We start from the raw sequence: 27757 nt of genomic DNA on the forward strand, positions 1-27757 counted from the left end.
ACATGAAACACATGGTTATTAAAAGACTCTACCAAATGATAAAACATTAGTTGCACTTAAGGTTCTCTATCATCGTTTCCCGTAAAAGTAATTTTTTGTTTTAAAAACCAAAAAAAAACAAGCCAACAGTGAGGCTGATGTCCCCCCGCCGAAATCCCAAAATAAATAGATGACACATATTAATTAATCGCACATTTATTTTTTTCAAAAGTATCGAGCAATCAAACTACACACCAAGTTTCATCACTCTCTATCAGATAGAATCAAGATTATCTTCTGCCAAAGCATCGACCAATGAAATTGATTAGCTGTGCTTAGCTTTAGCTTGAAATGTTAATCATTGAAATCAGTCAAGACATTCGAATAATGAACATCTACATCAGGTTTAAACATTCTACCTCAATTAAAAGCAGAGTTTTTATGTTAGTCAAGGTAATTATATAATGAATCTATATTCAGAGTTTCATTACTCTCACTTCATTATAACCAAAGTTATCGTGCCCCTAAAGCATCAACCAATTGCTTATCTCTGCCTACTGTAAGCAGACAATATTCATCATCAAACTCCATCAAGAGATTCACCTAATGAATGCCTACATCAAGTTTGAACATTCTACCTCAATTAGAAGGAGAGTTATTGTGTTCCAAAGTCTTGACCAATCAAATTGCTTATCGCTCTGCTTACCCTCAGCAGAAAATGTTCATTATCGAACTTAGTCAAGGTATTGATGTAATAAAGCTATACACCAAGTGTCCTCACTCTAACCTCATTAGAACTAAAGTTATCGTGTCCCAAAGCATCAACCAATCAAATTGCTTATCTCTGCTTACCCTAAGCAGAAAATGCTCATCTTCGAACTCCATCAAGGCATTGACCCAATTAACACCTACACCAAGTTTGAACATTCTAACTCAATTAGAAGGAGAGTTATTGTGTTCCAAAATCTTGGCCAATCAAATTGCTTATCGCTCTGCTTACCCTGAGCAGAAAATGCTCATTATCGAACTTAGTCAAGGTATTGATGTAATGAAACTATACACCAAGTTTCAACACTCTCACTTAATTAGAACTAAAGTTATCGTGTCCCAAAGCATCAACCAATCAAATTGCTTATCTCCGCTTACTCTAAGCGGAAAATGGTCATCTTTGAATTCCATCAAGGTATTGACCTAATAAACACCTACACCAAGTTTGAACATTCTAGCTCAATTAGAAAGAGAGTTATTGTGTCCCAAAAGGTGTGACGGACAAACAGACAGACGGCTGGACAAACAAACGAACCCATTTTAATAGTCCCCTGCTTTCTCACACACATTTTCAACAGTCATTTTATTAGTCATCCGAGTCCGAAACGTCACCAGACAAGAGTCCGAAAAGTCATTAAGTAAGTCTGAACCGTCATACAGAGTCCAAACGCCCGTCTGTGTTGGAACCGAAATGACGCGGGACAGAAATGACATGTTGTTTTAATGCAATATCATTTGATTCAGGTATAACAAAAATAATTGTTCTGCATTTTATTGCCCCCAATCAAGTGATTACGTAACATCATTGAAGCCCATTTCATGCTTGAACCTATTCCGATAACCTTGTCTAAAAATGGGCGACAGCTTGTCTATAGAGATTGACAGTGACTTTTTTTTGGCGCCAGTGTAATGTACAGTCTCGCGAGATTATCGCACTGCCATTGTGAGGTTGACTTCTGGCCACGTGTACAGATGGAAGACTACATAAATTCATTTGTGATTTAAAAAAGATACATGTGATTTACCCATTTCCAATTGTATAATTACCTGGGAAGTGATTTACCGATTTTTGTTATATTTGTCAATGGTGGAATATTAATTTTATAGGATAATGGATAATAAATAATACTACAACCATGGTAAGGTGATCACCTTTTTTATTCATACTTCACATGTAAATAATCGATTTACATTGAATAAACCGATCGAATAAACAGCTCGCCTTATATTCACCTTTTTTATTCGTACTTCATATGTAAATAATCGTAATCAAAATGAACCGATCGCATAAACGGCTCGTGGGAAATTGAACGGTTCATCTAATAGTTCAACACTGTAGATAAATTAACCGTGTGTTGATTTTTCAACGTATCTCAGGAAAGTAAACGGCTCGTCTAATAAGTACACACGGTAAATAAGTGAACGGGTCGTCCATTTCTAAACGCCTCTCGGAGAAACTAAACTCCTTACCATTAAATTAAGTCATAGTACTAACTAAATCTTAAACGATTTTTATCAATTATTGAACGATGTTTTGAAAGTAAACTATATGCACTTTCCAGCACCAAAAACCCCGTTCTAAACGATACCATTCTTCTATTGAAGGATTGTCAATTTCTGTTTTTATCATGTTTAAAATCACATTAAATATACACCTCGTGTTCTAGGATACGGAGAGAAAGAGAGAGAGAGAAATGGGGTTAAACGTCCACTCGACACAAACTAAGTCATTTCGGGACTAACATATGGTTTAATTTTATTTCAATAATTCGCATGCGCGTAGGGGTCTTTAGCAGTGGAAGGAAACCGGAGGACTCGGAGAAAACCCACGAGGTTGGACAGGCGTCCCTACCCCTTGTCACGTACAACCGGGGATTCAAACCACGCCAGTTGACTCAATGACAGGCTTTATGATACAGCGTGCACCTGTTAACCATTCGGCCATCCAACCCCCCAATTAAGAGTAACAACCCATTAAGTAATCATCAGAAATCATTAGAATTTGTATATAAACACCGTATATAAATTATATTAACTTTAGCCTCTAACGCATCCTCAAAATTTCTCAAGTGATCAGGGGCCATAACTCTGACAGTAGCTATCAGAAACTGTTAAAAATCAATAGGATTCTTCGTCTCTTAACTTTAAGGGCGTTGCCATGTCTAATCTATGGTAACTTCACAATTTATTTTCAAACTCTGCTCCAAATAAATTTGGTATGATCTTTAAATAGACATCTGAAGCTGCGATTCAAGTCATTGTTTCGGCACATATTCCTTGTGTTTATAAAGATATTAAATTTTGAAATCAGCTTAAAAATGATCAATTTTCGTAATAAATTTCAAAAGTTCTCTGTCCTGCCTGATCCGAATTAAATAATTTTTGGCATGCAAATAGCTAATCTAGTGCTTAATAAAATTACGGGAGTATTTTTTTCATGGTGCCAATAATAATGCCAAAATTCCAGAAAATCAAAATAATTCATAGGTCGTTATGTAAACCGGTCTGAAATAAAATCTATTTCATATAATCACAAATTCTCTCATAGGAATGTTCCTCCGAATGTAAGCTTCAATTTGACGACAAGTTTGTTAAATTCGGTTGAGTAGAACTTGTATTTTTTTTCATCGTTTTCCTTGGTTTACAAAAAAAGGTCCTTTCGAATTGTGACGTATTCGTGTAATAAGTAATGCAATTTGTAAAAAAAATTGGACAAAATATCAAGAATTAGCTATGAGTAGACTTTGCCACTCCTGTCAGTGTAGTTTATGAAAAACAAGGAAAACGAATAGAGCCATTTTTTCGTGATTGGCAGCTATCAAAAGACTGGTTATTCGAGATCGAAGGAATTCCTCCTAGTCTAGTTTCTGTGTACCAGATGCAGAAACAAAGAAAGACGAGCTACTTTACTTACCGTGACGTTCAAAACAAATTTGGATACTATTTTTAGATCAATCAGGGTCAGGGATTCCCTCCCTTTGACAGACAATCCTGACCTATCTGGCGATGTGAACGTTTCTTTCTGTTGACGATTTATGTTTTTAGGGGAAAGGGAGACAGGTACTAAAGTATCACCGAGAAATAGTTTGAAAAGTTAGTGCGAATCTTAGACATGACAACCCCCTTAAAGTCAATTGGATATTAACTTCAGCCTATTTGCCATTCACCAATAATTTTACAAATGACTGTATTACTAAAAGAAACAACATGTGACCATGCACCTTGGATAATAATATGAGGGTGAGAGCACAACGGGTTGAAATGACATGAGGAAATAAATTTCCACAGAATAAAAATGACAATATGGCGTTAATAGATGTGCAGTATTTTCTTTTTAATTTTAATATATTTTGATCAAAAGCCTTGAAATGAGGAGTAGCTGCTATTGGTGAACAGGAGCATGATTTTTTTTTTTAAATAAAAATTACAATGACCAAAATTACGGGCAGGAATTCAGACAAACAAAAATCAAATTGGTGTGGCCTTACATCCAACCTACAGTAAGGTATCAGGAATACTTAGAAATAGATACAATCTTGATCCCAGGGATAACTTTACCCTTTGTTTATCTCTGGTAAAACTCATCGGCCATATGTCAACCATTTGGAATGTCACTTGATGTATCCTTCCGCTGGTCGCTTCACAAAGATCCAAGATAGATCAGTGCTCAGTTTCTTCATAAATTTCATGTATACCGGCAAATTTTACCGGCAAATGATCAAATTGGCTGTTTTCGAATGAACTTTTGATGTCAAGATATGGAGAATGTTCCAAGGATCATTAATGTAACTCATGCAACAAACCGATGCCTAATTGTCGAGAAATCAGCAGTATTTCATTCAAACAAATCGAGCCAATCAGAAGCCACTGGGTGCAGAGCTTATGGTTGGCAAGTTTTACCAGAGATAAACGAAGGGTAAAGTTATCTCTGGGATTGAGATTTAAATTTGAAGTAAAAAATCTGTTTCTATGTGTTCTTTATGTACCTTTTTATTTAGGTCTACTGGAGTTAAATCAGCAGCTATAATCTCTGATATATCCTATAAGTAATCAGGTTACATTTAAATATATTTATATCAATATCTAAATTAAAACAGAAGTCAATATAATTGCAAAAAAAAAAAAAAAAAAATTACGTACTGCATTTCCACAATATATTTATACATTAAATTAAATAATGTTGCATGTTTTTTCATGTTGTATCTAGATGTAACTGTATATTATGTGTTTGTCATTTATAGGGAGTGGAAACAGCAAGGAGAAGCAGGTTACATTGAATTTGGCAGTGCATTATTCTAATCTAATAGCAAACAACAAACTGTTAATAACAAACATCAAGATCAATTTTCTAACATAATAGCTTCATTATGCAACTATTGATTAACTATTAACATTGTTGTACATGAAACATTTAAAACATTTGGGTCTTTACTTTTATAAAACTTAACTAGAAAACATAGATTGCCAGGCAACGAAATATACGCCCACAGCAACTAAATCGTCCGAGCGGTCGACAAGGGTTGTCACATATTTATTCTTTTGTAGATAATTGGCGGCATGTACAAGACAATTTCGTACGGATGAGAATATAATTTTCGTCACTTAAGGGTTCACAAGGTTGTACAAACTGAAACATATGTAGCCGAATCGTTGCCATATTAAGAGAAAATATCATGGTTAAAATTGCAAAATTATCAGTCAAAATGGTAAAGAGAGGTTGCCAGGCAACAAAACATACGCCCACAGCTCAGCTAAATCGTTCGGGCAGTCAACAAGAGTTGTCGCAAATTTTTACTTTTTTCGTTAATGAAACATTTATAATACACTAAAATCTGATGAGTAACAACTCATTATTTAATTATCAGAAAATCATTAGAATTTGTTGGGTCCATGCTAACGTTGAGTTTACAAAATACTTAATATCATGGATTTAGGTGTTCAAGTTATCAAAAATCATTGAAAATCAATATACTTGTTCGTCTTAAGACCTTCAACTCTGTATCAATCTAATGTCAATTGATTGAAACGATTGCATATAGGTGTAAACACGGTTTATAAATATAAAATCAATCAGAACATAACTATGGTCTGTAAAGTATGCACAAGATTTTTCAAAGTGATCAAGAGCCATAACTCTGGCAGTAATTATCGGAAGTCGTTGACAATCAATAGGATTATTCTTCTAATGACCTTAAACACTGTGTATAAATTTAAAGTCAATCGTATATTAACTTTAGCCTCTAGAGCATCCACAAGATTTTTAAAAGTGATCAAGGGCTTTAACTCTGGCAGTCCATTGCGCTGTAGGCCTACCAGGTTTTGACTTTAAAAACTCCTGCTGATTAATTAATTATATAAAACAATATTTAACGTAATATGTTATTTCGTGTATTTTGTACACGGTGAACAGTCCATATGCTGATTACACTATTTTGCCTTATTACACTATTTTGCCTATACCATTTTTTTAGGACTTCGAATTTTGTCTAATGGTTTGGATTGTTCGTACTTGGTTTTATTTTATTGGTAATTGATTAATTGTAGGTACCATATGTGTGTACGCCAAAGTCAAAAGAGGACGTCACATTTGTATTTTTATTGAAGACCACATAAAACTTATTAGGCCTATATATTGGCTTGTTTTTTAATTCTCAACTTTAATTACTATAACTTTTGTTTCTAGTTGTATTTTAATTAAACATACATTATGTAAGAGCTAAATCTGATTATTGCAAGTCTTTATTTAGGCTTCAGATGTCATAGAAATTATAAATTAGATCTTTATTTACACAACAAGCACAAAATCAACTCTGTAGACCCACGGATGGCTTGGATTCGGCTTAGATTTAACCAGGATTTCATTGATTGATTAAATTTTTAAATGGCGTCGTAAGCGGAGATTAACCGTTACACTGACGTCATACTCTCAGAAACTTTAGATTGAGTGTACGAAGCGAGGCCGTTGTTGAGCGAGGCTGCATGTAATTTGATTGAAAGTTCGATATATACTGCCTTGATATTATGTTTAGTTGTGGTTAAAATGAGAGTTTGGATGTCGGTATTATACGCTCTTTTGTCACTTGCGATTACAGAAAAATTATGGAAATTGATAAACATCGCAGCTAACATCACCCCAGTTGAATTGCAGCCCCATTGGGCATTGGATCACTGTTTCCTATTTGTCTGCTTTGGGAGTTACGTAGGCTTACCAGTTACAGTACATGCAGGCTAACAAGAAGTTGACTACAATTATGCCTCATTGATTTGGTCCATTCCTTTCAAACTTTCGCTTCTTATCTATATATTAAAAGTCTTTTTTTTAATTTGTAGTAAAAATAAATGTGAAACGAATTGAATTGCAACCCCGTCTCAAACCGAATAGGCTAACAGTACCACAGCCATTGAAAACGTTACTTGATAATCGAGATTATGTAGGTGGAGTTAACGGCCCGTCTCGGAGACGGTGAAGAGAGAGTTGACTCCTATTTCTAGTCAAAAATTACAATGGTGATAACTTTGTTCAGAATAAAGTAATTTGACTGAAATTTTCAATATATTCTTCTTTCATCATCTATTTTTGAACTGTTATAGCAAGAATGGCCAACTCTCTATTTAAATCTCCCATAATGTATCTTTAATATAACTTTTGTTTCTAGTTTCGCATTATTTAACCCCCAGTCAATGTGAAAAGAACAAATAATTTATGTTTTTACTTTCATGTCTGATGACAACTACTTAATCCATTAGATTTTAATATTGACAGTGGACAGTAGGCTCTGCTGCATGTGTTTCGATCACAACTACCATACTTTATCATGATCAATTGAAAAGGTAAATTAAAATATTCTGGGACACCAACCCAGTGAAACAATAATTAATACCTCTTTTCGGGGATATTTTATTTTTTAATTTTTTATTTTCCACAAATTACAGATCTTTATCAACTAAATATTGTAACTGTTCTTGTGGAATAAATAACTTTGGCGGATCAACTCTTCCTGAGGAAACGTAATACTTTGTACCATGTCCTAATTGTCTTATTTGCAATTTATTACATCGTCTAATAACTGAAAAGCTTTTCTTAATTGATTAAGGCAGTTACACTTATTTCTGATATAACGCCAGCAATACGCTCACATTCATGCCAATTTGCTGTCAAAGATTCATCCGGTCTATTTATACAATGAGCCAACCTCAAGGTTCGATGATATACCTCATTAAACAAAACGTTGTCCGACATGATACCGAATTTATTTCATTTTTTTTTTCTCCAAAAAATAGTAAATAAAATAGGACAATTCTTAAGAGTTATAAATAACCCAACGAGCAGTAATTTTAAACGAGAAGATAAATACTAACGTCTTATGACGTCAACTTCGACTGAACTCGGAACCACGCCCTCTGTTCGTTTGATTGGAGAAATTTTGGTGGTGGAAAATACAATGGAGAAATTCTGATAGTTGAAAATGCAAAGAGGAAAAAGTTATAGTGAATTTGCAAAGGCGAAAAGTAGAAAGTGAAAAAAACATAACTAGATTTTTTGGTTTGTTTTGATACTAATATAGTGATTTTGTGTAATGTGATATTCACAAGTGAAAAATCTCGAAAATGGCCATTTTTGCCATTTTGACTATAATAATTTGTCAATTTTAACTATTATATTTTCTCTTAATATGGCAATGATTCGGCTAAATGGAAACAAGGGCCTTAACTCTGGGAACAATTTACAGAAATTGTTGAAATTCGACAGGATTTTTTGTTTTAATAATGCATATAAATTTCATACAGATCAGATTATAACTTATGTCATTCAAACATTCACAAGTTCAACAAAGTAAAACAAGGGCCATAAATTTAGATGTAATTGATGGAAATTGCTGAAATTCAATAGGCTTCTTCGTTCAACTAATTTAAACAATGCATATAAATCTCATACAGATCTGATGATAACTTTCATTTCGAGCGTCCAGAAAGGTTCGACAAAGTGAAACAAGGGCCATAAGTCTACAAGAAATTATTGAACATTGCTGAAATTCAATAGGATTCTTCGTTTCACTAATTTAAATGACGCATATAAATTTCGTACAAATTAGATCATAACTTTCATCATTCGAATGTTCACAAGGTTCAACAAAGTTAAACAAGGGCGATAACTCTAGACATAATTATTGGAAATTGCTGAAATTCATTAGATTTCTTTGTGTCACTAATTTAAATGATGCGTATAAATTTCATACAGATCGGATGATAACCTTTGTCATTAGAGCATTCACAAGGTGCAGCAAAGTGAAACAAGGGCCATAAACAGAATAAATTAATGGAAATTGCTGAAATTCAATATGATTCTTTATTATTCTAATTAAAGTGCACATAAGATGGATCGGAAAATTTTGAGATACATATAGCCAATGGTTATTACATCCACTTTTGGGCAAGTTCACACCAATCTGTTTGAAATTAATTCAGCTATCTTCACTCAAAGTCGCAAAAACGACTTGGCCAATTATCGAAAACACTCTTAATCCCCTCCGACGCCAGTGACGTCACAGTGACCGAATGAATATTCGGAATGTTTATTCCTTAATTACCTATATACAGCCGTTGTGTGTATTCAGTAAGGCATGACTGACTCCTTAATCCCCTAATTAAATAAAACAACTGACTACGGAATAATTTGTTTTGTAATACAGCATCTTAAAATACACTTCGAAATATTCTAGTCACAAATAACTAATCTATTACAATTCAAGACGAGAAAGGTCGGCTTAAGTTGTTTTTAGTTAGTTGTATTTTACGTCCGCTTCCACCGAAGTGATATCGCAAACAAAGGTCGGCTTAAGTTCGTTCGTTCGTTCTTGGTGTTTAACGTCTGCTTCCACATAAGTGATATCGCAGACAAGACATAGCTGATTCCTGTTTTTTAGAATATGATTTTGCAATCTTTCTATTTGGCCTTAGGCCATGGATTTGGTTTAGTGGGAAGTTCTTCCCTTTATTTAATATAAAACATATCGTTTGGTAGATGATCTCGTCTGCTTCTGGATTGGTAGATGTCATCGTTTGGGGTTAGTGTTTAGGTGCCAGGCCCGTCTTATCGTGGCCTCCCCTTACTCCACTATTTGCCGAATAGTGTTTAGGTGCCAAGTTCGTCTGACCGTAACTCCCCCTTACTCCACTATCCTGCTAGTTTGGTAGATGTCATCTTTGTGGGGTTTGTGTTTAGGTGCCAGGCCCGTCTTATCGTGACCTCCCATTACTCCTTTATCCCACTCTGTAGGTTTGGTGTCTGTTTTGGTGGAATAGTGTTTAGATGCCGAGTCCGTCTGATCGTGACTCCCCCTTACTCCATTATCCTGCCAGTTTTTTATAAATCCCCTACGTAGTTTAGTGTTTAGATGCCGGGCCCGTCTAACCGTGACCCCCTCTTACTTCACTATTCTACTTAGTCCAACTGTGTCCATTATATTAGGGCGTGGATTTGTTCGAAGATTTGCAGTTTCAGATCTGGTCTCGGGAAGAGTAGGTTCTTAGTGTTGAATGGTATGTTGTTGGACTCCATTGTTCTCACTAGTTCCCTTCTCTCCTCCTTGTATACCTCGCAGTCTACCAGGACATGGTTGGTGGTACATTCTTCTCCGCACTCACAGATGATGACTTGGTGTTTGTAGTCTCGCAGCCGCTCTTTCACCCTTAGCTTTGATATAAGTCTACAAATATCTCTTCTAGGGTGATTGAGTGTTGTCTTTGTGTAGATCTTGTCATCCAGCCGGAATCTGTATGTGTCAAGTTCAACGAGATTTAATTCCCAGATTGAATTGACGTGTCTTTTGACTGAACGAACGAACGATGCAAAATGATTTGATTTAGGTATAACAAAAATCGTTGTACTGCAGTCAATATTTGACTTATATAGTGATATGTAGCTTACATAATTACGAGTTAATGATTAGGCCAGTCCAATGTTAATTGGGCCGACAAATACACACTTGTCAACTGGTGGTGTGTTTATACAGTGAAATATTATACAGGCAGTGACATATTGTATAATGTATATATACTCAGCCAAATTAAAAACTTGACACTGATGAATTTCAACAAATTTTTTTTTCTGGTAAGTCAAATAAATTTTAAAGTGTTTCTAACGATAGTAAGTAGCCTTTAATTTCATAAAATTGTAAAGTCACGTGGATCACGTGACTTTTGAGCGTATAAAGATGAAAAACCTGAAAAACACACGTGTAAACACAAACTTGTGAGGTCAATCGATGCAAGTTTGCTTAAACTGAACACGCACAAGTAACTTGAACTGGAAAAACAAATTAAAATTGTTATTTTCATCTTTGTTAGAAAATGCCGCGCCTTTCAAATGTAGAACGTCTACGTGCTATAGGTAGACTCTATGCTGGTCAGTCTGTGGTCACTGTTGCAAGAGCCTTTAATTGTTCACGCCAGACAATAATTAATCTTAGAATGAGAGTGCTTCAAACTGGAACTATTGCCGACCGCCCAAGGGCGGGAGCGCCACGTGTGACGTCACTCCAGGAAGATCAAGCAATACGATTACGTCACCTTAGAAACAGATTTGTCACTGCAACCTCCACAAGTAGAGAGATGTTTGGTGGAAGGGTAACTGCACAAACTGTTCGAAATCACTTGCAGGCTGCTGGCCTTCGAGCTCGGAGGCCCTATAATGGACCAATATTGACACCTCTTCATCGCCGTAACCGACTTGTGTGGGCCACAAGACACATAAGATTTACTCAAAGACAGTGGAATTCGGTTGTCTTTAGTGACGAATCTCGATTCACTTTGAGATTTGTCGATGGCAGGGCCCGAGTGTACCGCGGACGAGGTGAACGTTACGCTCAAGTATGCGTAAGAGAAGTTGACCGATTTGGTGGCGGAAGCGTCATGGTTTGGGGTTCTTTTTGTGCACATGGACGTTCTCCTCTTGTTGTTGTCCAAGGGAACTTAAATGCTGTCCAGTACAGGGATCAGATTTTGCAACCTGTTCTTCTTCCGTTTATGCAGAGACATGGGCCTGGACTAACGTTTCAACAAGACAATGCTCGACCCCATACAGCAATTGCTACCCAGAATTTTTTAAGAAATGCCGGTGTCCAAGTCCTGGATTGGCCGTCGCTTAATCCTATTGAACACATCTGGGACGAACTGGGTCGACGTGTTCGTCAGCAAGTGAATCCACCACTGACGTTGCAGGACCTTCAACATGCTCTTGCTGAGTAGTGGCAACGTCTTCCTCGGGTAGTGTTTACTAATCTTCTGAGATCCACGAGAAGACGTTGTGTGGCAGTATGAGACGCTAGAGGAGGCCACAACCATTACTAAACACTTTATTCCGATTGTTCTCCAAGTCTGTGAATTTCATTTTGGGGGGTACTGTGACATCACGAACGTTATTAATGTCAAGGACTTTCGGCGAGACGTATTCTTGCTTTCTGTTGATGTCAAGGTCGTCTGTGCACTACATAACACTAAAATAGTTACCTTACACCAAATATTAAAAATCTAGTCCCAAAAATCCTGAGTGTCAAGTTTTTAATTTGGCTGAGTATACTATGTGTAGTGCCTGTGACGTCACTAGCCAATCAATCGGATTAAGGTCGTTAATGAAAATTTGAAAACCGTTTTTGGCTGTCAGATACTTAATCGTTAATAGCTGAATTAATTTTAATCAGATTGGTGTGAACTTGCTGTAAAATGGATGTAGTAATCATTGGCTACACGTAGAAAAAAATTTTTTTTGCCGTCTTATGTGGTCTTTAAAGATACATTATGGGAGATTTTTATAGAGAGTTGGCCATTCTTGCTATAACAGTTCAAGAGTAGATGATGAAAGAAGAATATATTGAAAATTTCAGTCAAATAACTTTATTCTGAACAAAGTTATCATCGTTGTAATATTTGACTAGAAATGGTAGTCAAATATATCTTCACCTTGGCTGATCGTTTGATTGACAGGCGTTAACTCCACGTACATAATCTCGTTATCAAGTAACGTTTTCAATGGCTTGAGATGGGGTTGCAGTTCAATTCGTATCACATTTATTTTTATTTTTACTACAAATTAAAAATAAGACTTTTATTATATAGATAAGAAGCGAAAGTTTGAAAGGAATGGACCAAATCAATGAGGCATAATTATAGCCGACTTCTTGTTAGCCTGCGTGTACTCTTGTACTGTAAGGTGACTACGTGACTCCCGAAGCAGACAAATAGGAAACACTATAGTGATCCAATGGGGCTGCAATTCAACTGGGGTGATGTTAGCTGCGATGTTTATCAATTTTTCTGTAAATGCAAGTGACAAAAGAGCGTATAATACCAACATCCAAACTCTCATTTTAACCACAACTGAACATAATATCAAGACCGTATATATCGCTTCGTACACTCTATCATTTAGCCTCGATCTAACTGATGACGTCAATGTAACGGTTAATAATCTCCGCATGGGGCGTCATATTTGATTTAATCAATCAGTGAAATCATATTTAAACCCAAGCTGTAGCCGAGCCATCCGTGGGTCTACAGAGTTGATTTTGGACTTGTTGTTTAAAGGGACAATAACACTCTTGCTGGCTTAAAAGCTCCAGAAAATAAATAATATCTCTATCTAAGTACTAGATGTTTAAGTGTCCTACCTGTTGTGTAAATTATCCATTACATCCTATTTTACTTGTCCAGAGGGTTCGAAAATATTTTTAAATCGAAGTTTCATTTGAAAAGGTTTACGTTAGACGTTTCAAACCATTATGTTGGATTTTTCAAAATTTTTAAATATGGTGTGTTAAGATGAAATTTGTATCGTCAATTACTTGGAATATTGTAAAATAGTACAATTTGTTGACCAGAATAAAGATTGGGACATATTATTCAGTTACAACAAGAGTGGTATTGAGCCTTTAAAAAAAGATCTAATTTATAATTTCTATAACATCTGAAGCCTAAATTAGCAATAATCAGATTTAGCTCTTGCATAATGCATGTTTAAATGATGCATATAAATTTCATATAGAGCAGGGTTCTTAATCCATTTTGAAACGAACCGGCCAGAATTGGGTCAAATGGGGTTCCGATAGGAACTGATTTTTAAAATTTTAAGCTTCCATTCCATTCATTATAACTAGACTTCAACAATAATAATTCTTGGTAATTTATTATGAAAAATATTGTATTCTACTACATGTAATTACTACAAAAAAATAATGACAAACAGGTACACCGTTCGGGAAAAAAAAATTATATTTAATTCACGTACCGGCTTGAAATTCATGTCAGTAATATTCCTGAATAAATTACTGTATTCGTTTTTTTCGATGGATATATGCTGATACGGCACAATGGTATTTCTTCATAACACAATTTGTAGGTTTTTTCTATCAGGTAACTTGCCAATGTTTTTATTCATTCGTCCATGATAGACACACGGCACAGTGATCACATGACAACCATAATTGAAATGGCTTCAAAAGTAAATTCCATACAACTATGCCATATAGCTTTCAATAATAATAACGGCAACATTTTGAGAATTAAGCCGCTGTCAGCATGTGTATAAAATAAAAAAATCATTACAGTAAACGCTATTTAAAACTAAAACTAGCATCGCTGGGTTACTGACCTAATTCCAACCGATGTCACGTGTCATCGACATTGGAGATTCATAATATATTATCAATGACGACTTTCTCGGTGTATTCGGTGTTCTATCTGAGGATTATATTCAACAGGTCAGTGAAACCATTAAATTATGATCCAATTATTATTTTAATATCTACCGGTACACATGGAATTCATACGGAGCGTTGAAGGTGTGAAATAGGTGCAGAATCCATGCCGAGATCTTCTTCTTTCGATTGTCACATGGCTTATTTCCTCAAAGGCAACTTATAAATAATCAGCAAGCTTGTTTTGTTTTTTTACCAGAATATCAAAATTACTGTGACTCGTGTTAATTACTCGAATGCCGACAAGTAAGTTGATTGACTATTTAATTAACAAGTAATAATTAACCCGTTGTAATTTAGCCGAAAGTAGATTGATTTATGATACCATAGTGGCCGGTTCATTGTTTTACCAATCGGCTTGATTGAACTTCAAGCGGCTAAAGCAGACAAAAAACAGCCGATTAAGATCCCTGGAGTGTTCATAAGGTTCAGCAAAGTAAACCAGCGGCTGCCAGGCAGGATACGCCCACATTTTGAAAGAGATGGATAGAGAACAAGCTAAAAACAAACAGGATTTTATGTACAATCAGGGGCAATAATCCAGAAAGCTATGGCCTGAAATGCGCAAATATCAAAAGGGACTGAGATCTTTGGGATATAAAGATAGGTTTTAAGTTTCATCAAAATCGGATAAAAATTGTGACCTCTAGAGGGTCCACAACCTTTTTATTTTACACAATTTGCGTACAAAGAGCAGACATTTTGTCGGGCAGCTTCATTCCTTTTTTCCCGAAAATCGAATTCAACATTCATTATGGTGGAATGGTGATGTATTTAAACGTTTTTTATAATCCGAACTTAATCAAAATTATGGTGGTGTAACGGTGATATATTCGAACGTTTTATTAAATTGGATAATCTGACCTCTAGAGGGATCACAAGCTAAAAATGCGATTTTTCGTACAATCAGGGGCCATAATTCAGGAAGTTATGATCCGGTACGTGCTAATATCAAGAGGCACCAATATCTTTGGGTTATCAAGATGTATTTCAAGTTTCATCAAAATCGGATCAAAATTGTGACCTCTAGAGAGTCCACAACTTTGATATACCAGATGTTATACACTATTTGCATTCGAGGCGCAGCCATTTTGTCCAGCAGTTTTAGTCCGATTTTCACAAAATTCGATCTCAGCCAAAATTACGGAGTAACGATGATATATATGAACGTTTTTATAAATCGGATAATAATTGTGACCTCCGGACGTGAAGCTAAAAACATGATTTTTCGTACAATCAGGGGCCATAATTCAGGAAGTTACAATCTGTTATGCGCGAATATCGAAAGGAATCAAGATCTTTGGGTTATAAACTTTCCTTTCAAGTTTCATCAAAATCAGAAGAAAATTGTGACCTCTAGAGGGTCCACAACATTGATATACCAAGACGAAAATTGTAGTAAAAATTTCATCCGACAATGTCCGCCATCCTTTTTTTTTCAAAACGGACACCAAAATGACAAATTTTCGAGTTTTCACAAGTTATGTGTTTATTAATGTCATTGTATGGGGTTATAGGGGTGCTACATCAAAAAAATATGCAGTATAAGAGTCAATCCTATAATACCCGCCATTTTGTTTGATAATTTGTAGTAGTAAAATTTTATCCGACAATATCGACCAAAATGACAATTCTGTTGTTTTTTTTTCACCGTATATTTGTAACCGTCTGATGCAATGTCATTTTATATGTAATATGCAGTATGAGAGTCAATCCTATAATACCTGCCATTTTGTTTGATAATTTGTAGTAGTAAGATTTTATCCGACAATATCGACCAAAATAACAATTCTGTTTTGTTTTTTTTCACTGTATATTTGTAACCGTCTGGTGCAATGTCATTTTATATGTAATATGCAGTATAAGAGTCAATCCTATAATACCCTCCATTTTGTTTGATAATTTGTAGTAGTAAAATTTTATCCGACAATATCGACCAAAATGACAATTCTGTTTTGTTTTTTTTCACCGTATATTTGTAACCGTCTGGTGCAATGTCATTTTATATGTAGCATCAGGGGTTGACCGGACTGTATCCTCCATCTTGTTTTTCAAAATGGCCACCAAACTGGCAATTATTGGAGTTCTTATACTTGATACTCTTTCATATATAGTATATCATTTTAGAGGTTTTTGGGGGCCCTGAATAAGAAAAACATGGTTTTGTGTCGATGCAACGAATATTTATCATTTTACATATTCAATACACCTTAATTGAAAGGAGTTATTATAGCCATTGTATATACTATGGAGTTTTTCGTATGGTACGGTTACGATACCAGTGTATAGATAACTGTAAACAAACGCTATTTACAGTGGATATAATTGCATTACAAGAATTTAATTTATTAATTCATCGGGCATGGGTGAATTTTTAACGTCCGAGAATGGAAAAGGGCGGTCGTGAGAGCTCTCAGTTAGTTGCAAATGAATTGAATGCACAGACATCTGCAGTTTTTTGAAAAAGCAAGTTAAAGGTGTCGGTATGTTCTAAAACAATATCACACAGCAACCATGCCATTAAATCATTCGTTATTTTGTCGTTTAATATTAATATTTTCATCTTTAGGTTTTCAAGGGTGCTGAAGACGAAAATCGTAGTAAATGCACTCTTTTCATAGCAAAACATCCACAACACATGCGTCATATTGCCATTTCCTATGATAGCATTATAATTTAGAACAATGTACATGTATACATTAGTAGTCTAACTATTTCACATCAGCGACAGTGATCAAGGTGCCAGTTAACTCGTCCATAAGCAAACTTGTCCATTGGTCCATAACTAATACTTGACTGGTACACACTTTAATTGTATGCAATAAATAAGTTTTACTTGTTGATTGTTTATAATTTTTTTTAGCTTAGTAGACCGATCACGGCCGAGATTAGTTCACCAATGTTTTTGTAATAAAGTATACTCGTATTGTTTGTTGATTGACGTTATGATTTTAGATTAGTTCACCAATATTTTTGTAATAAAATATACTCATTTGTCATTGGCATTATGATTTTAGATTTTAGATTAGTTTACCGATGTTTTTGTAATAAAGTATACTCATATTGTTTATTGATTGGTGTTATGATTTTAATGTTTAGACAACATTTAATTGACTTGATATGAAATCTGAATTTAAATCATTCGATGGATAAACGTTTGTGATAAGGTTAGTTTATGATGTCTAACATCGTTTATCTTCTTTATACAAAGTTATTTTATTTCCAGCTGAATGACTCACCAAAATACATCACAGACGCCACATATTATCAGGTGTTTTTCTTATGTCCATGAATCCTGTACAATTTTCGCGCCAAAAATAAACCTTAGTAACTACGTCTGTAGTATGCAATGCCTTATATGGCATGGAACCAGATAAAGTAACAAAATTCCCAGAGTCGATTGGCTTTTCAAATGGAGTTGTGACAAAGTTGTTTCTTGTGTATAGAAATGGTGATTATTTTTAATATATAGCTAATAATGAATATATTGACAAGTGAATGGCATCATTCGCATTTCTGTGCTTATAGAGAATAGTTTGGGCGATCAGTTGGTTAAGTATTACAGGGTTATCAAAATTACCTGTAAATGTGCTAATTGTTTGAATTGTCTTCATTTGCCACGTGGCCTATTTTCACAAAGGCAACTTACTGGATCTACTCCCTGTGAACAACCAGTTTGTAGATTTACGGGAATAAGTCCACTGCATGATGACGTACAATATCAGCATGCACTGAAATGGGATCGAAGAAAGGCTTCCGCGACGTACTGTTGCATTGCCTAAGTCTATCATTTTGATCATCATGCAATGGGCTTATTCCATATTCCAGACAGACGAACCCATTTAAATAGTCCCATGCTTTCTTCAAAAGGTGGGGGACAAAAAAATAACGTAGACCGGTAAGAATTTTGCAGTTTATTATTTCATTTTACTGCCTCTATGAGATTCTTGTATTATGTCTAAATAGTCACGCGCACGGCAACTAAAAAATAAGTACAAAGTGTCAAGCAAAATAATTATTTAATTGTTCACAACTCAAATGATATTTTAGAGTTATTTACTGAGTCCTTTTGAACAGATATCGGCGACTCCAGTATCGGCAAAATGACAGAGTATCGTCCAATTACCGATGTTGAAACCAATTATCGGACCATCACTATATAATAATGAACACAACGTTCTCTTGTATTACATACAACTTAGATATCTATGACATACAGTACAGAAGTCAGAGTTTTACTGAAATCGGAAATTAATAATAAATGATTTTCGCCGCTAGTTTCTAAGAATTATCGACATGTCAGTAGACCGGTAAGAATTTTGCAGTTTATTATTTCATTTTACTGCCTCTATGAGATTCTTGTATTATGTCTAAATAGTCACGCGCACGGCAACTAAAAAATAAGTACAAAGTGTCAAGCAAAATAATTATTTAATTGTTCACAACTCAAATGATATTTTAGAGTTATTTACTGAGTCCTTTTGAACAGATATCGGCGACTCCAGTATCGGCAAAATGACAGAGTATCGTCCAATTACCGATGTTGAAACCAATTATCGGACCATCACTATATAATAATGAACACAACGTTCTCTTGTATTACATACAACTTAGATATCTATGACATACAGTACAGAAGTCAGAGTTTTACTGAAATCGGAAATTAATAATAAATGATTTTCGCCGCTAGTTTCTAAGAATTATCGACATGTCAGTTTGTCGAAATTTGTTCCACGGGTCACATTTAAACCCTTGGCGGGCCGGAACTGGCCTGAGGGCCCCATGTTTGACAGCTCTGCTCTAGATGGTCCACAAGCTAAAAACCTGATTTTTCGTACAATCATGGGCCATAATCCAGGAAGTTACGCTCCGAATATCGAAAAGAACTGAGATCTTTGGGATATAAACATACATCTTAAGTTTCATTGGATAAAAATTGTGACCTCCTCTAGATAGTTCATAAACTCAAAATGTGATTGTTCGTACAATCAGGGGCCATAATCCAGGAAGTTAGGTCCGATACATGCCAACATTGAAAGGAACCAAGATTTTTGGGATATAAACCTGTATTTTGAGTTTCGTCAAAATCGGATAAAAATTGTGACCTGTAGTGTCCACAAACAAAATGTCAACGGACAGACTGAAATCGGAAAACAATAATAAATGAATTCCACCGCTAGTTTCTAAGAATTATCGACATGTCAGTTTGTTGAAATTTGTTCCACGGGCCACATTTAAACCCTTGGCGGGCTGGAACTGGCCTGCAGGCCGCATGTTTGACACCCCTGCTCTAGAGGGTCCACAAGCTAAAAAACCTGATTTTTCGTACAATCAGGGGCCATAATCCAGGAAGTTAGGTCCGATACATGCCAATATTGAAAGGAACCAAGATCTTTGGGATATAAACCTATATTTTGAGTTTCGTCAAAATCGGATAAAAATTGTGACCTGTAGTGTCCACAAACAAAATGTGAACGGACGGACAGACGGACGGACGTCATTAAGGAAAGGGGTGACAACAATATATGTCCACATGAAAAAGTGTGCGAATAAAAAGTCTGATATCAAATTGGGGGTAATTATGAATCTTCGCTAAAATCACGTCTGGCTGTAAATTTGTTAAAAGCAGTGAAAAACAGTGTGACACAAAAAGTTAACATAGAAGACAAACCTGAGGCACAAAAGGTGAAATGGGTGAAGGTTTCTCATTTAACATGGCTAACTCGACATCCACATGCTCAAGCAACACACCAGTCTGGCTAACTAAATGTCCTACCTGTTGATGTTCACTATCGCTTCTGGGATCAATGGTTGGACTATTATCATCGGCCTCACTATCAATATTGTCTTTCATATCAACTGAAATACTAATTCTTCCAGCACTTGTCATATACACTTCTTTCTTTTCTTTATCTGTGAGATCAGAAAAACATCCCTCTTCAGCTTCTGACTTATGATCTTCAGATGTAGGTGCAGATTTGTTACTGTCATCAATGGTTCTTGTTTCTTTACTGAAGTCATCTATTTCACTACCAAATATTGATTCATTTGCAGCATTACTAACTTTAACTATTGTTTTTTCAACTTTTGATACTCTTTTTGGTTCTGAATCAATTTGGTTTTCAAGATTAGGCTCATTGTGTTCTATTGGTTGTTCGGATGTTTGTATTATTGCATTTTCATTCATTTTATTTTCCATAAGCTTGTTCTCTGCTGCTGGTCTGAGTTCATTGGTAGGTTCAAAATCTAGTTCCTCTGGTGAAGATGGTGCTGTTATATTTACATGTGGAGGAACAGCCGAAATTTCTGTCTCATTAGAATCAAACCCAGTAGAGATGTTTTCAATAAGACTATTTTCATTACTTTTCCAATCAGAACTACTCTGTTCTGATGTCTCCTGACTGTATTCTGAACTTGCATCATTTCTTTCTTCATTCAACATTTCCTCATCATGTTTATTTTCCTCAGCATCTTTTCGTAACTTATCTAGGAGTTCTTTTTGTTTGCTTGGTGACTCATCACCACTTATTTTTCTAAAACTGACGCTTTCAGCCACTTCTCTATGAGCATCTGTGGATATGGTTGTGGAATGATCAGCAGCTGAATATATGTCTAAACTTCCTCTTAATGGGTCCATTCCAGGTAAGTAGTCGGTTTCCAAAGACAGTGAATTATTTGCATTTTTCATCCCCAAAGGTGGATTTCGTTTTGGAGTTGATTCCTCTTCCTTGTCATGGTTTACGACTGGTTCCATAACCTCATCATAATTATCAAGTGCTTCTTTAATAAGTTCATTGGCAAATGAAAAAGCTACTTCACTGACAGCAGCCTCTGAAATGTTTTCTTCAATTTCATTGTCAATGGTATCAGCATCTTCATTAGGAGAGTCTTCAATATTATTACTTATTGAATTACTTGAACCTTCTAATTCTTCTGATTCACTTTCAGAAGGAAGAGGTTCAACTTCATTTTTCATACTCTGTTTGTGTATATGTGCTCTTTCTATATCAATTGCTTCCCTGAAGGCTGTTTCAACTAATGCACTTGATGTTTTCAATATTTCTTCATTTAATGCTGGATCTACTTGTTTGTCAGGACTTGCCATGTTATCACACTCATTATCATCAAATATGTCTGTAGAAAACCCAACACATTTGACATTATCAGGATCTTCATCAATGCTAAATGTTGAAAATCCAACATTTTTCTTACCTTCAAATTCATCTTCTGATGTATCACCAACTACAAACTTACTGTTATCACTACTGTCATCATTAGAAAATGCTGCAAATCCAACAGATTTTGAAGCTATAACTTCTTCAGACATACTGCTTCTTATTGTTGCGGTGTCTGGTTCTTTAAATCTGATTTCATTTTCATTAGAAATAACATTTGACTTTGTAACATTTTCTTTAACAGGCAATGGTGTCTCCGCTAGGTTCATATGGAAATTATCAGATGTATCTTCAAAATTGACAAGATTTGCAGTAGGGTTCTCTTCTTCTGGAGACACTGCATTACTACTAAAAGCCTCAGAACTCTTGTCCTCAAAACTAGTAGAAAGATCTGACTGAATACTTGGTTGATGAACTAATTCCCTAGTCTTAATTTTATCCAACTCGCTCTTGCCAGTGAATGTGTTTTCTAGGTCTTTCTCCTTTTCTTCTAATCCTTCCAGATTTTCAGATGTCCTGGCTACATTAGCACCCATCAAAGACGTTTCTGGTTGAAACTGTTCTGAAGAATCTTTTGTATTCTTATTATCAACTGATGACACATCTGAAAAACTTTCACTATTTCCTTCATTACATTCGAAACTGGTGGATAGGTCCGACTGTATGCTTGGTTGGTGGACAACAGACTTTTCAGTATCTTGAAATTGAGTAGATTGAAGAATGGGTCTATCCAAGACGTCTTCAAATGAGTGGTTACTTTCTTTCAAAATTCCTGTTTCAATGTTAGGTGGTGCATTAGATATCGCAACGTTTTTTTGGTCTGCTGTTTCCAAATTTTGAGGGATATTACCAGAAGATGTTAAAGATGGCACATATTCAACAAAATCGGTGTTCAATGGTTCTGTGGGATCAATGACTGTGTTGTTATAATTCTTATCCAGCAATTCGGGTTGGGTAGAAGGATCATCATCATTTGAAATGGACCAATCTGCTTCAGGTTTTTCATCGCTGGTAAAGTTGCTTTCAAACCCTGCATTTTCAAAACTCATTCCTTTGGCAAAATCTTCAAAATTATCATTAAAACCAGATACAAGATTTTGACCATCTGATGTTATTGTGCTGAAAGGATCAAAATCCTTTTCTTGTTGAACAGACATATTTTCTTGAACATTGGTAAATGGATGGACTCTTTCACTATCTGGTTCACTGGTAAACGGGCTAAAAGATAAACTAGTCACAGGTTTCAATTGTTCATTTGATGGACTAAATTCAATTCTGTCATCAGGACTCACCAAATTTTCTTCACTTTTAATAGTTGAGAATGGATCAAAGACAGGAATATTATTTATAAACTCTTCTTCACCTGATGTGAAAGGCTGAAAAGTATCTGAAGTCATCATGTTGCTAGTATCACTGCTAGAGGCACTAGCCAATACACTATCCAAATCCTCAAGCATTGTGTTAGCATCCAATACCTTATCTGACATCTGACTAGCGACTGGATCTTTATTGAATGAACCATCTAATAAAGAGTCACTGTTTGTATCAACATCAGCATCCATTGCCATCTGTTCTGCAATATGGCTAGCATCAATATTATTCTCTTTTGCACTTTCTAAAAATCTGTTGTTCACATTATTGGTGGTTTTATCAGCATCGATTGACATTTCTGCTTCAATTTGATTAGCAACAACATTTTCATCTCGTGAACTCTCTAATAAAGAGTTATGTAAATAACTGACTCCATTACTGGTATCTTCAGCCATTTCTTCCCTCATCTGACTAGCAACAACATTTTCATCTAGTGAACTCTCTAATAAAGAGTTATTTAAATAATTAACTCCGGTATTAGTACCTTCTATAATTTCTTCTCTTATCTGACTAGCAAAACCAGATTCACTGATCGGGATGTCTATTGTCGAATTATCTAACTGATTTAAAACTCTGTTTGAATCTATTGATATTTGTTCAGCTATTGAACTAGCAACAATATTTTCACTAGTTGGGCTTTCTAGCAGCATATTGTTCATATTATCCTGAGTAGGATATTGATTTTCGAAGGAATCATTCTCTGTTAGCCCAGTCAAAAGCTCTAAAGAACTCTGGCCTTGTAAAATAAGTACGTTTTTATCTGATTGACTAGATGAAAAGGGATCAAAGATGTCTTTGTTTTCTGTTGTTGACACTTTTTTGATTTCATCTTCTAAATGTGTTGCATTTTGCTGGGCCATCCGCTCAGCAATGACATTTTCACAAGATGGGTTTCCTAATAAAAAGTTTTCAAAAGTACCGATTGTTGAATTTGAATTTGTTATTATTTGACTAGCAACCACGTTTTCATCTGCAGTGTTTTCTAACAAAGCATTGTTCAAAACAGTACTATTGTTTCCAGAGGAATTATCCATCAGAAAATTGTCCATATCTCCAAAAGTAATGCTATTTGTCTGAATATCACCCACCAGCTGATTGGCAACCACATTTTCTCCTTGTGTACTATCCATCAAACCATTCAGTAATTCTAATGAACTTTGACCTTGCAATGTTGGTGGAGAACTCTTCAGTGGATCAAGATCGAAATCATCTGTATATGAAGACATTTGTTGAGAATTATCAAACTGGGAATGTCCTTGCCCTTCAGGCAAAAATGGATTGTTCTGGTTCATTGGTGGTAATGCCATAGGGTTTATACTTGATTCTTCAGGTGAATCAATGTCTCTTGATGATTCTGTATCTGATGACACAGATCTACTGTAACCCATATTCAATAAATCAGATTGGGTTGACTGTTTTGAACCCAGATCAAATACTCTAGCAGCAGAAGATGAGGCTATTGGTGCAATGTCATCCATACCAAAATCTTGAAAGCTTTGAAAGTTACTGTGTAAATCTTGATCAGCCTCAATATCCTGCTGTTCATGCTCCAATCTATTGGACAGATCTTGACTAGATAATTGACTTAGTGCAAACTGATCGAGAGATCTGTCCATATAGCTGTTGTGTGGTGTAAATGGAAAAGGGTCAATGTTCAGATTATCACTTCCAGAAGCTGCACTGATATCCAGAGACGCCCTCTTTTGACAAACTTTTTGAACAAGATCAGTATTCTGAAAGCTTGGAAGATTTGTCTCTTTCAGGTAACTATCAAAACTTGAACCCGCATAACTATTTGCTGGCGCATACGGTTCTGCTTTTTCATCTGTATCATTATTTTCAGAATAACTTACTCCAATAGAAGCTTGTTTAGCTTTGATTATCTGCACCATTTCTGAATTGTTAAAACTTGGTAAATCATGCTGTTTGCCCAAAAAACTGGCATCAAGAAAACTGTTAGGTGGAGTGACAGGGTAACTTGATACTCTTGATCCTGGTTGAGAATTGGGTGCAGACGTAAATTCCATGGGACTTTCTGTTCCAAATATATAACTATTAGCACCTTGGTTGTACATGTCAGCTTCTGTTAGTTCAAAGATGTCTTCTCCTTCTGGTGGTTCAAAACGGTTGGTATTATTGGTGTTATCTGGGTTCACCTGATTAGCTGACAATGAACTCTCATTAACCGTCACTTCAATACCAAAGGGGTCATTACCAGTCTCATGAACATCAAGACTACTATTAGAATTTGGCCCACTTGTTTCTCTATTGATGTGATCTTTTAGCACTGACGTATTATTGATATCATTAGTTTGTAACAAGTCGTTTGAAGGGTGATTGTTTTTAGAGCCTATGTTATCGAAGTCTTGAAATAAATCAGATTGGTTTGTATCTCTATCAGCATTTTCAGCTGTAATTGACTGAGGGCTAAATGGATCAAATATATCTGTCATTTCCGGAGACATTGTTTCATTACTGAGAATATGTTGTTCATGATCACTCTCACCTTTGCCCGAGTCAGCCATGGCACCAATTACAGAAGAGGAACTTACACGTTCATTAGAATTTATTGCTGACTGGACTTGACTGCTACTGTCTTCTGGTGTTTGTTCTCCATTTAAAAATCCTTTAATTATTGGTAAAACTTTCTTTCTAGATGCCTGTACATTGCCTTGGTTATAGGAAACAATGTCTTCAAAAGGTGAGTCTCTGACTTCAAGTTTTAAACTGGGATCATTGTAAGCCAGTAATACATCCGCTATCTGAAAATATACAAGTAAAAATAATGATTATCACTGAAGCTTATAACCTATATGGATTTTTCAAGCTGGGTTCCTACTCTCAGGGACTACCGTAATGAGAAAAGTGTGTCTAGTCATCTAAAAGAACTGTTCACAGTTCGAATTTAATAAAGATTGGCAGAAATGCCACTGTCTAGGCAGCTGTTTAGACAAATTCTCCTAACTAGCATTGCATGTGGGCCAATCAAAATAAAACAAAAATAAATTGGATTGTTAGTCTGAAAATGACCTAAGTATTGTCTTGCCAAGATGTTAAACTCTGTTCTTCTTATCCTACATGTATATATAATATACCAAATCTAATAACTGTATAACCAGCCATCAGAGTTTACTCTTACTTTTGCTAAAATTGAAATATTGAAAGTGAAATGTGGTCTCAATTTTAGAAGTGAATTGAAAAGAAATATACTGTAGATATAATTACTGAATGTCAAATATTCTAAATTTCATACTGACATTTACGAACAATTACCTAAAATAAAACATTGACAAGCCATAAAATTTCACGCAAACTTAAATCTAATCTGAAGTGTTATTTTAATTAGTAGTGTGACAAGCTCTATACAATTAAACTTTTGTTTTGAAAGAACATGCAGCAATTTCAGTTTAAATTTTGAATTACTTTGTAGAACACAAAATTGGTTTTATCTCAACACCGGGTTTATCTATAGATGTAAAATTTAAAACAAAGACAGGTTGTCATCTCACAAATCAATCAACATTATTTCCATCTTACTTTTGATTTATTATACATATATCTTTGATTTAAGTCTGGTAACTTATGCACAAATACTCAAATCAAGGATATATGTATAATAAATAGATTACGGAAAAAATACAAAAATTGTAATTTCAGAATAGACAAATTTTCTGAAGCATTCTGAAATTTTAGGGCTTAAAATGAAAATGTAAAGTATGCTGAAGTTTGAGCATTCTATATAATATCAAAATTAAACTTTGTTTAAAGTTTAAAAAATCAAGTACTGTAAACACCCATGTAACCCCCCCCCCCCCCCCCATATATAACATGCATCCCCTGTTGACAGTATTGTCCAATATTTGCTGCAGCAATAAACATATAGAACTGATAATGAACAGGAAATTGATATCTTACTAGATTTTTGTTAAGTAACTTGTGTTTATTTTTTAAGTTTGCAAATAAATCTATGCCGCCAATAATAATTATTACATCTGTGGATTCATTTATTACTGTATACAACAATTTGAAACCAGAACATTTCAAAACAGAGATTTTTCTTTTTCCTATTTACACCATCATTATTTTTCTGATCTTATTTTCAGATTCCATCTATTTCAAATTAATCAAGTGTATTACTAACTTGTTTGTAAAATAAAAAATCAATATGCTAGAACTGTCATGGCAGACGATATTGTCACTATCGTGGTGTTGTATCAATTAAATAGTCACATATAGTGTACCGTACAATATAAAATAGAATAAGCTTTAATTTTAATAATTGTCTTCATTAGGTCACTTGCAGCAGAAATGTAGGATGTTCATTCATTCATTTTAATAAACAAAACTAACAGTATTGAATCAATATTATTCAACTAGTAAACAAATTTTCATCTATTCTTATTTTTGTAAAAGGTTTATAGGGACTACGTACAGATTCATGCAAAAGTCAATCCGGCCTGGTTTAAGTTAACAAGCCAAATAAAATGCGCATTGGTCCGAATGCTCCATCTAAATTCTCATTATTTTCTATTGATTTTATGCTGCCATATTTTTCTTTTCGTTAGTCCTCAACTCCTCGTTTCATTCCATCCTCGAACATCAAGCTGCAGATGGCATCGAATTACATGTCTGTAACCTGTTTTCTGATTTGTTCATATAAATTAAAATCTATATAGAACATTTTTAAGTTCATTTTTTTATTAATTTAAAAGG

The 27757-nt window shown here is 35.1% G+C and overlaps 1 protein-coding gene across 1 annotated transcript in view; it reads right to left on the reverse strand.

Moving 5' to 3' along the window:
• LOC126814436 (protein prune homolog 2) overlaps positions 1-27757 on the reverse strand; it is a 164792-nt gene that overhangs the window by 52867 nt on the left and 84168 nt on the right. Inside the window, exons 9-10 of the mRNA XM_056099899.1 lie at positions 20170-25806; positions 4734-4787 (exon numbers count right to left, since the gene is read on the reverse strand). Of these exons, the coding sequence (XP_055955874.1) occupies positions 4734-4787; positions 20170-25806 (5691 nt within the window). The remainder of the gene's footprint in view (positions 1-4733; positions 4788-20169; positions 25807-27757) is intronic.

Source organism: Patella vulgata, chromosome 3 (assembly GCF_932274485.2).
Source record: "Patella vulgata chromosome 3, xgPatVulg1.2, whole genome shotgun sequence".
Lineage (NCBI taxonomy): Eukaryota > Metazoa > Mollusca > Gastropoda > Patellidae > Patella > Patella vulgata.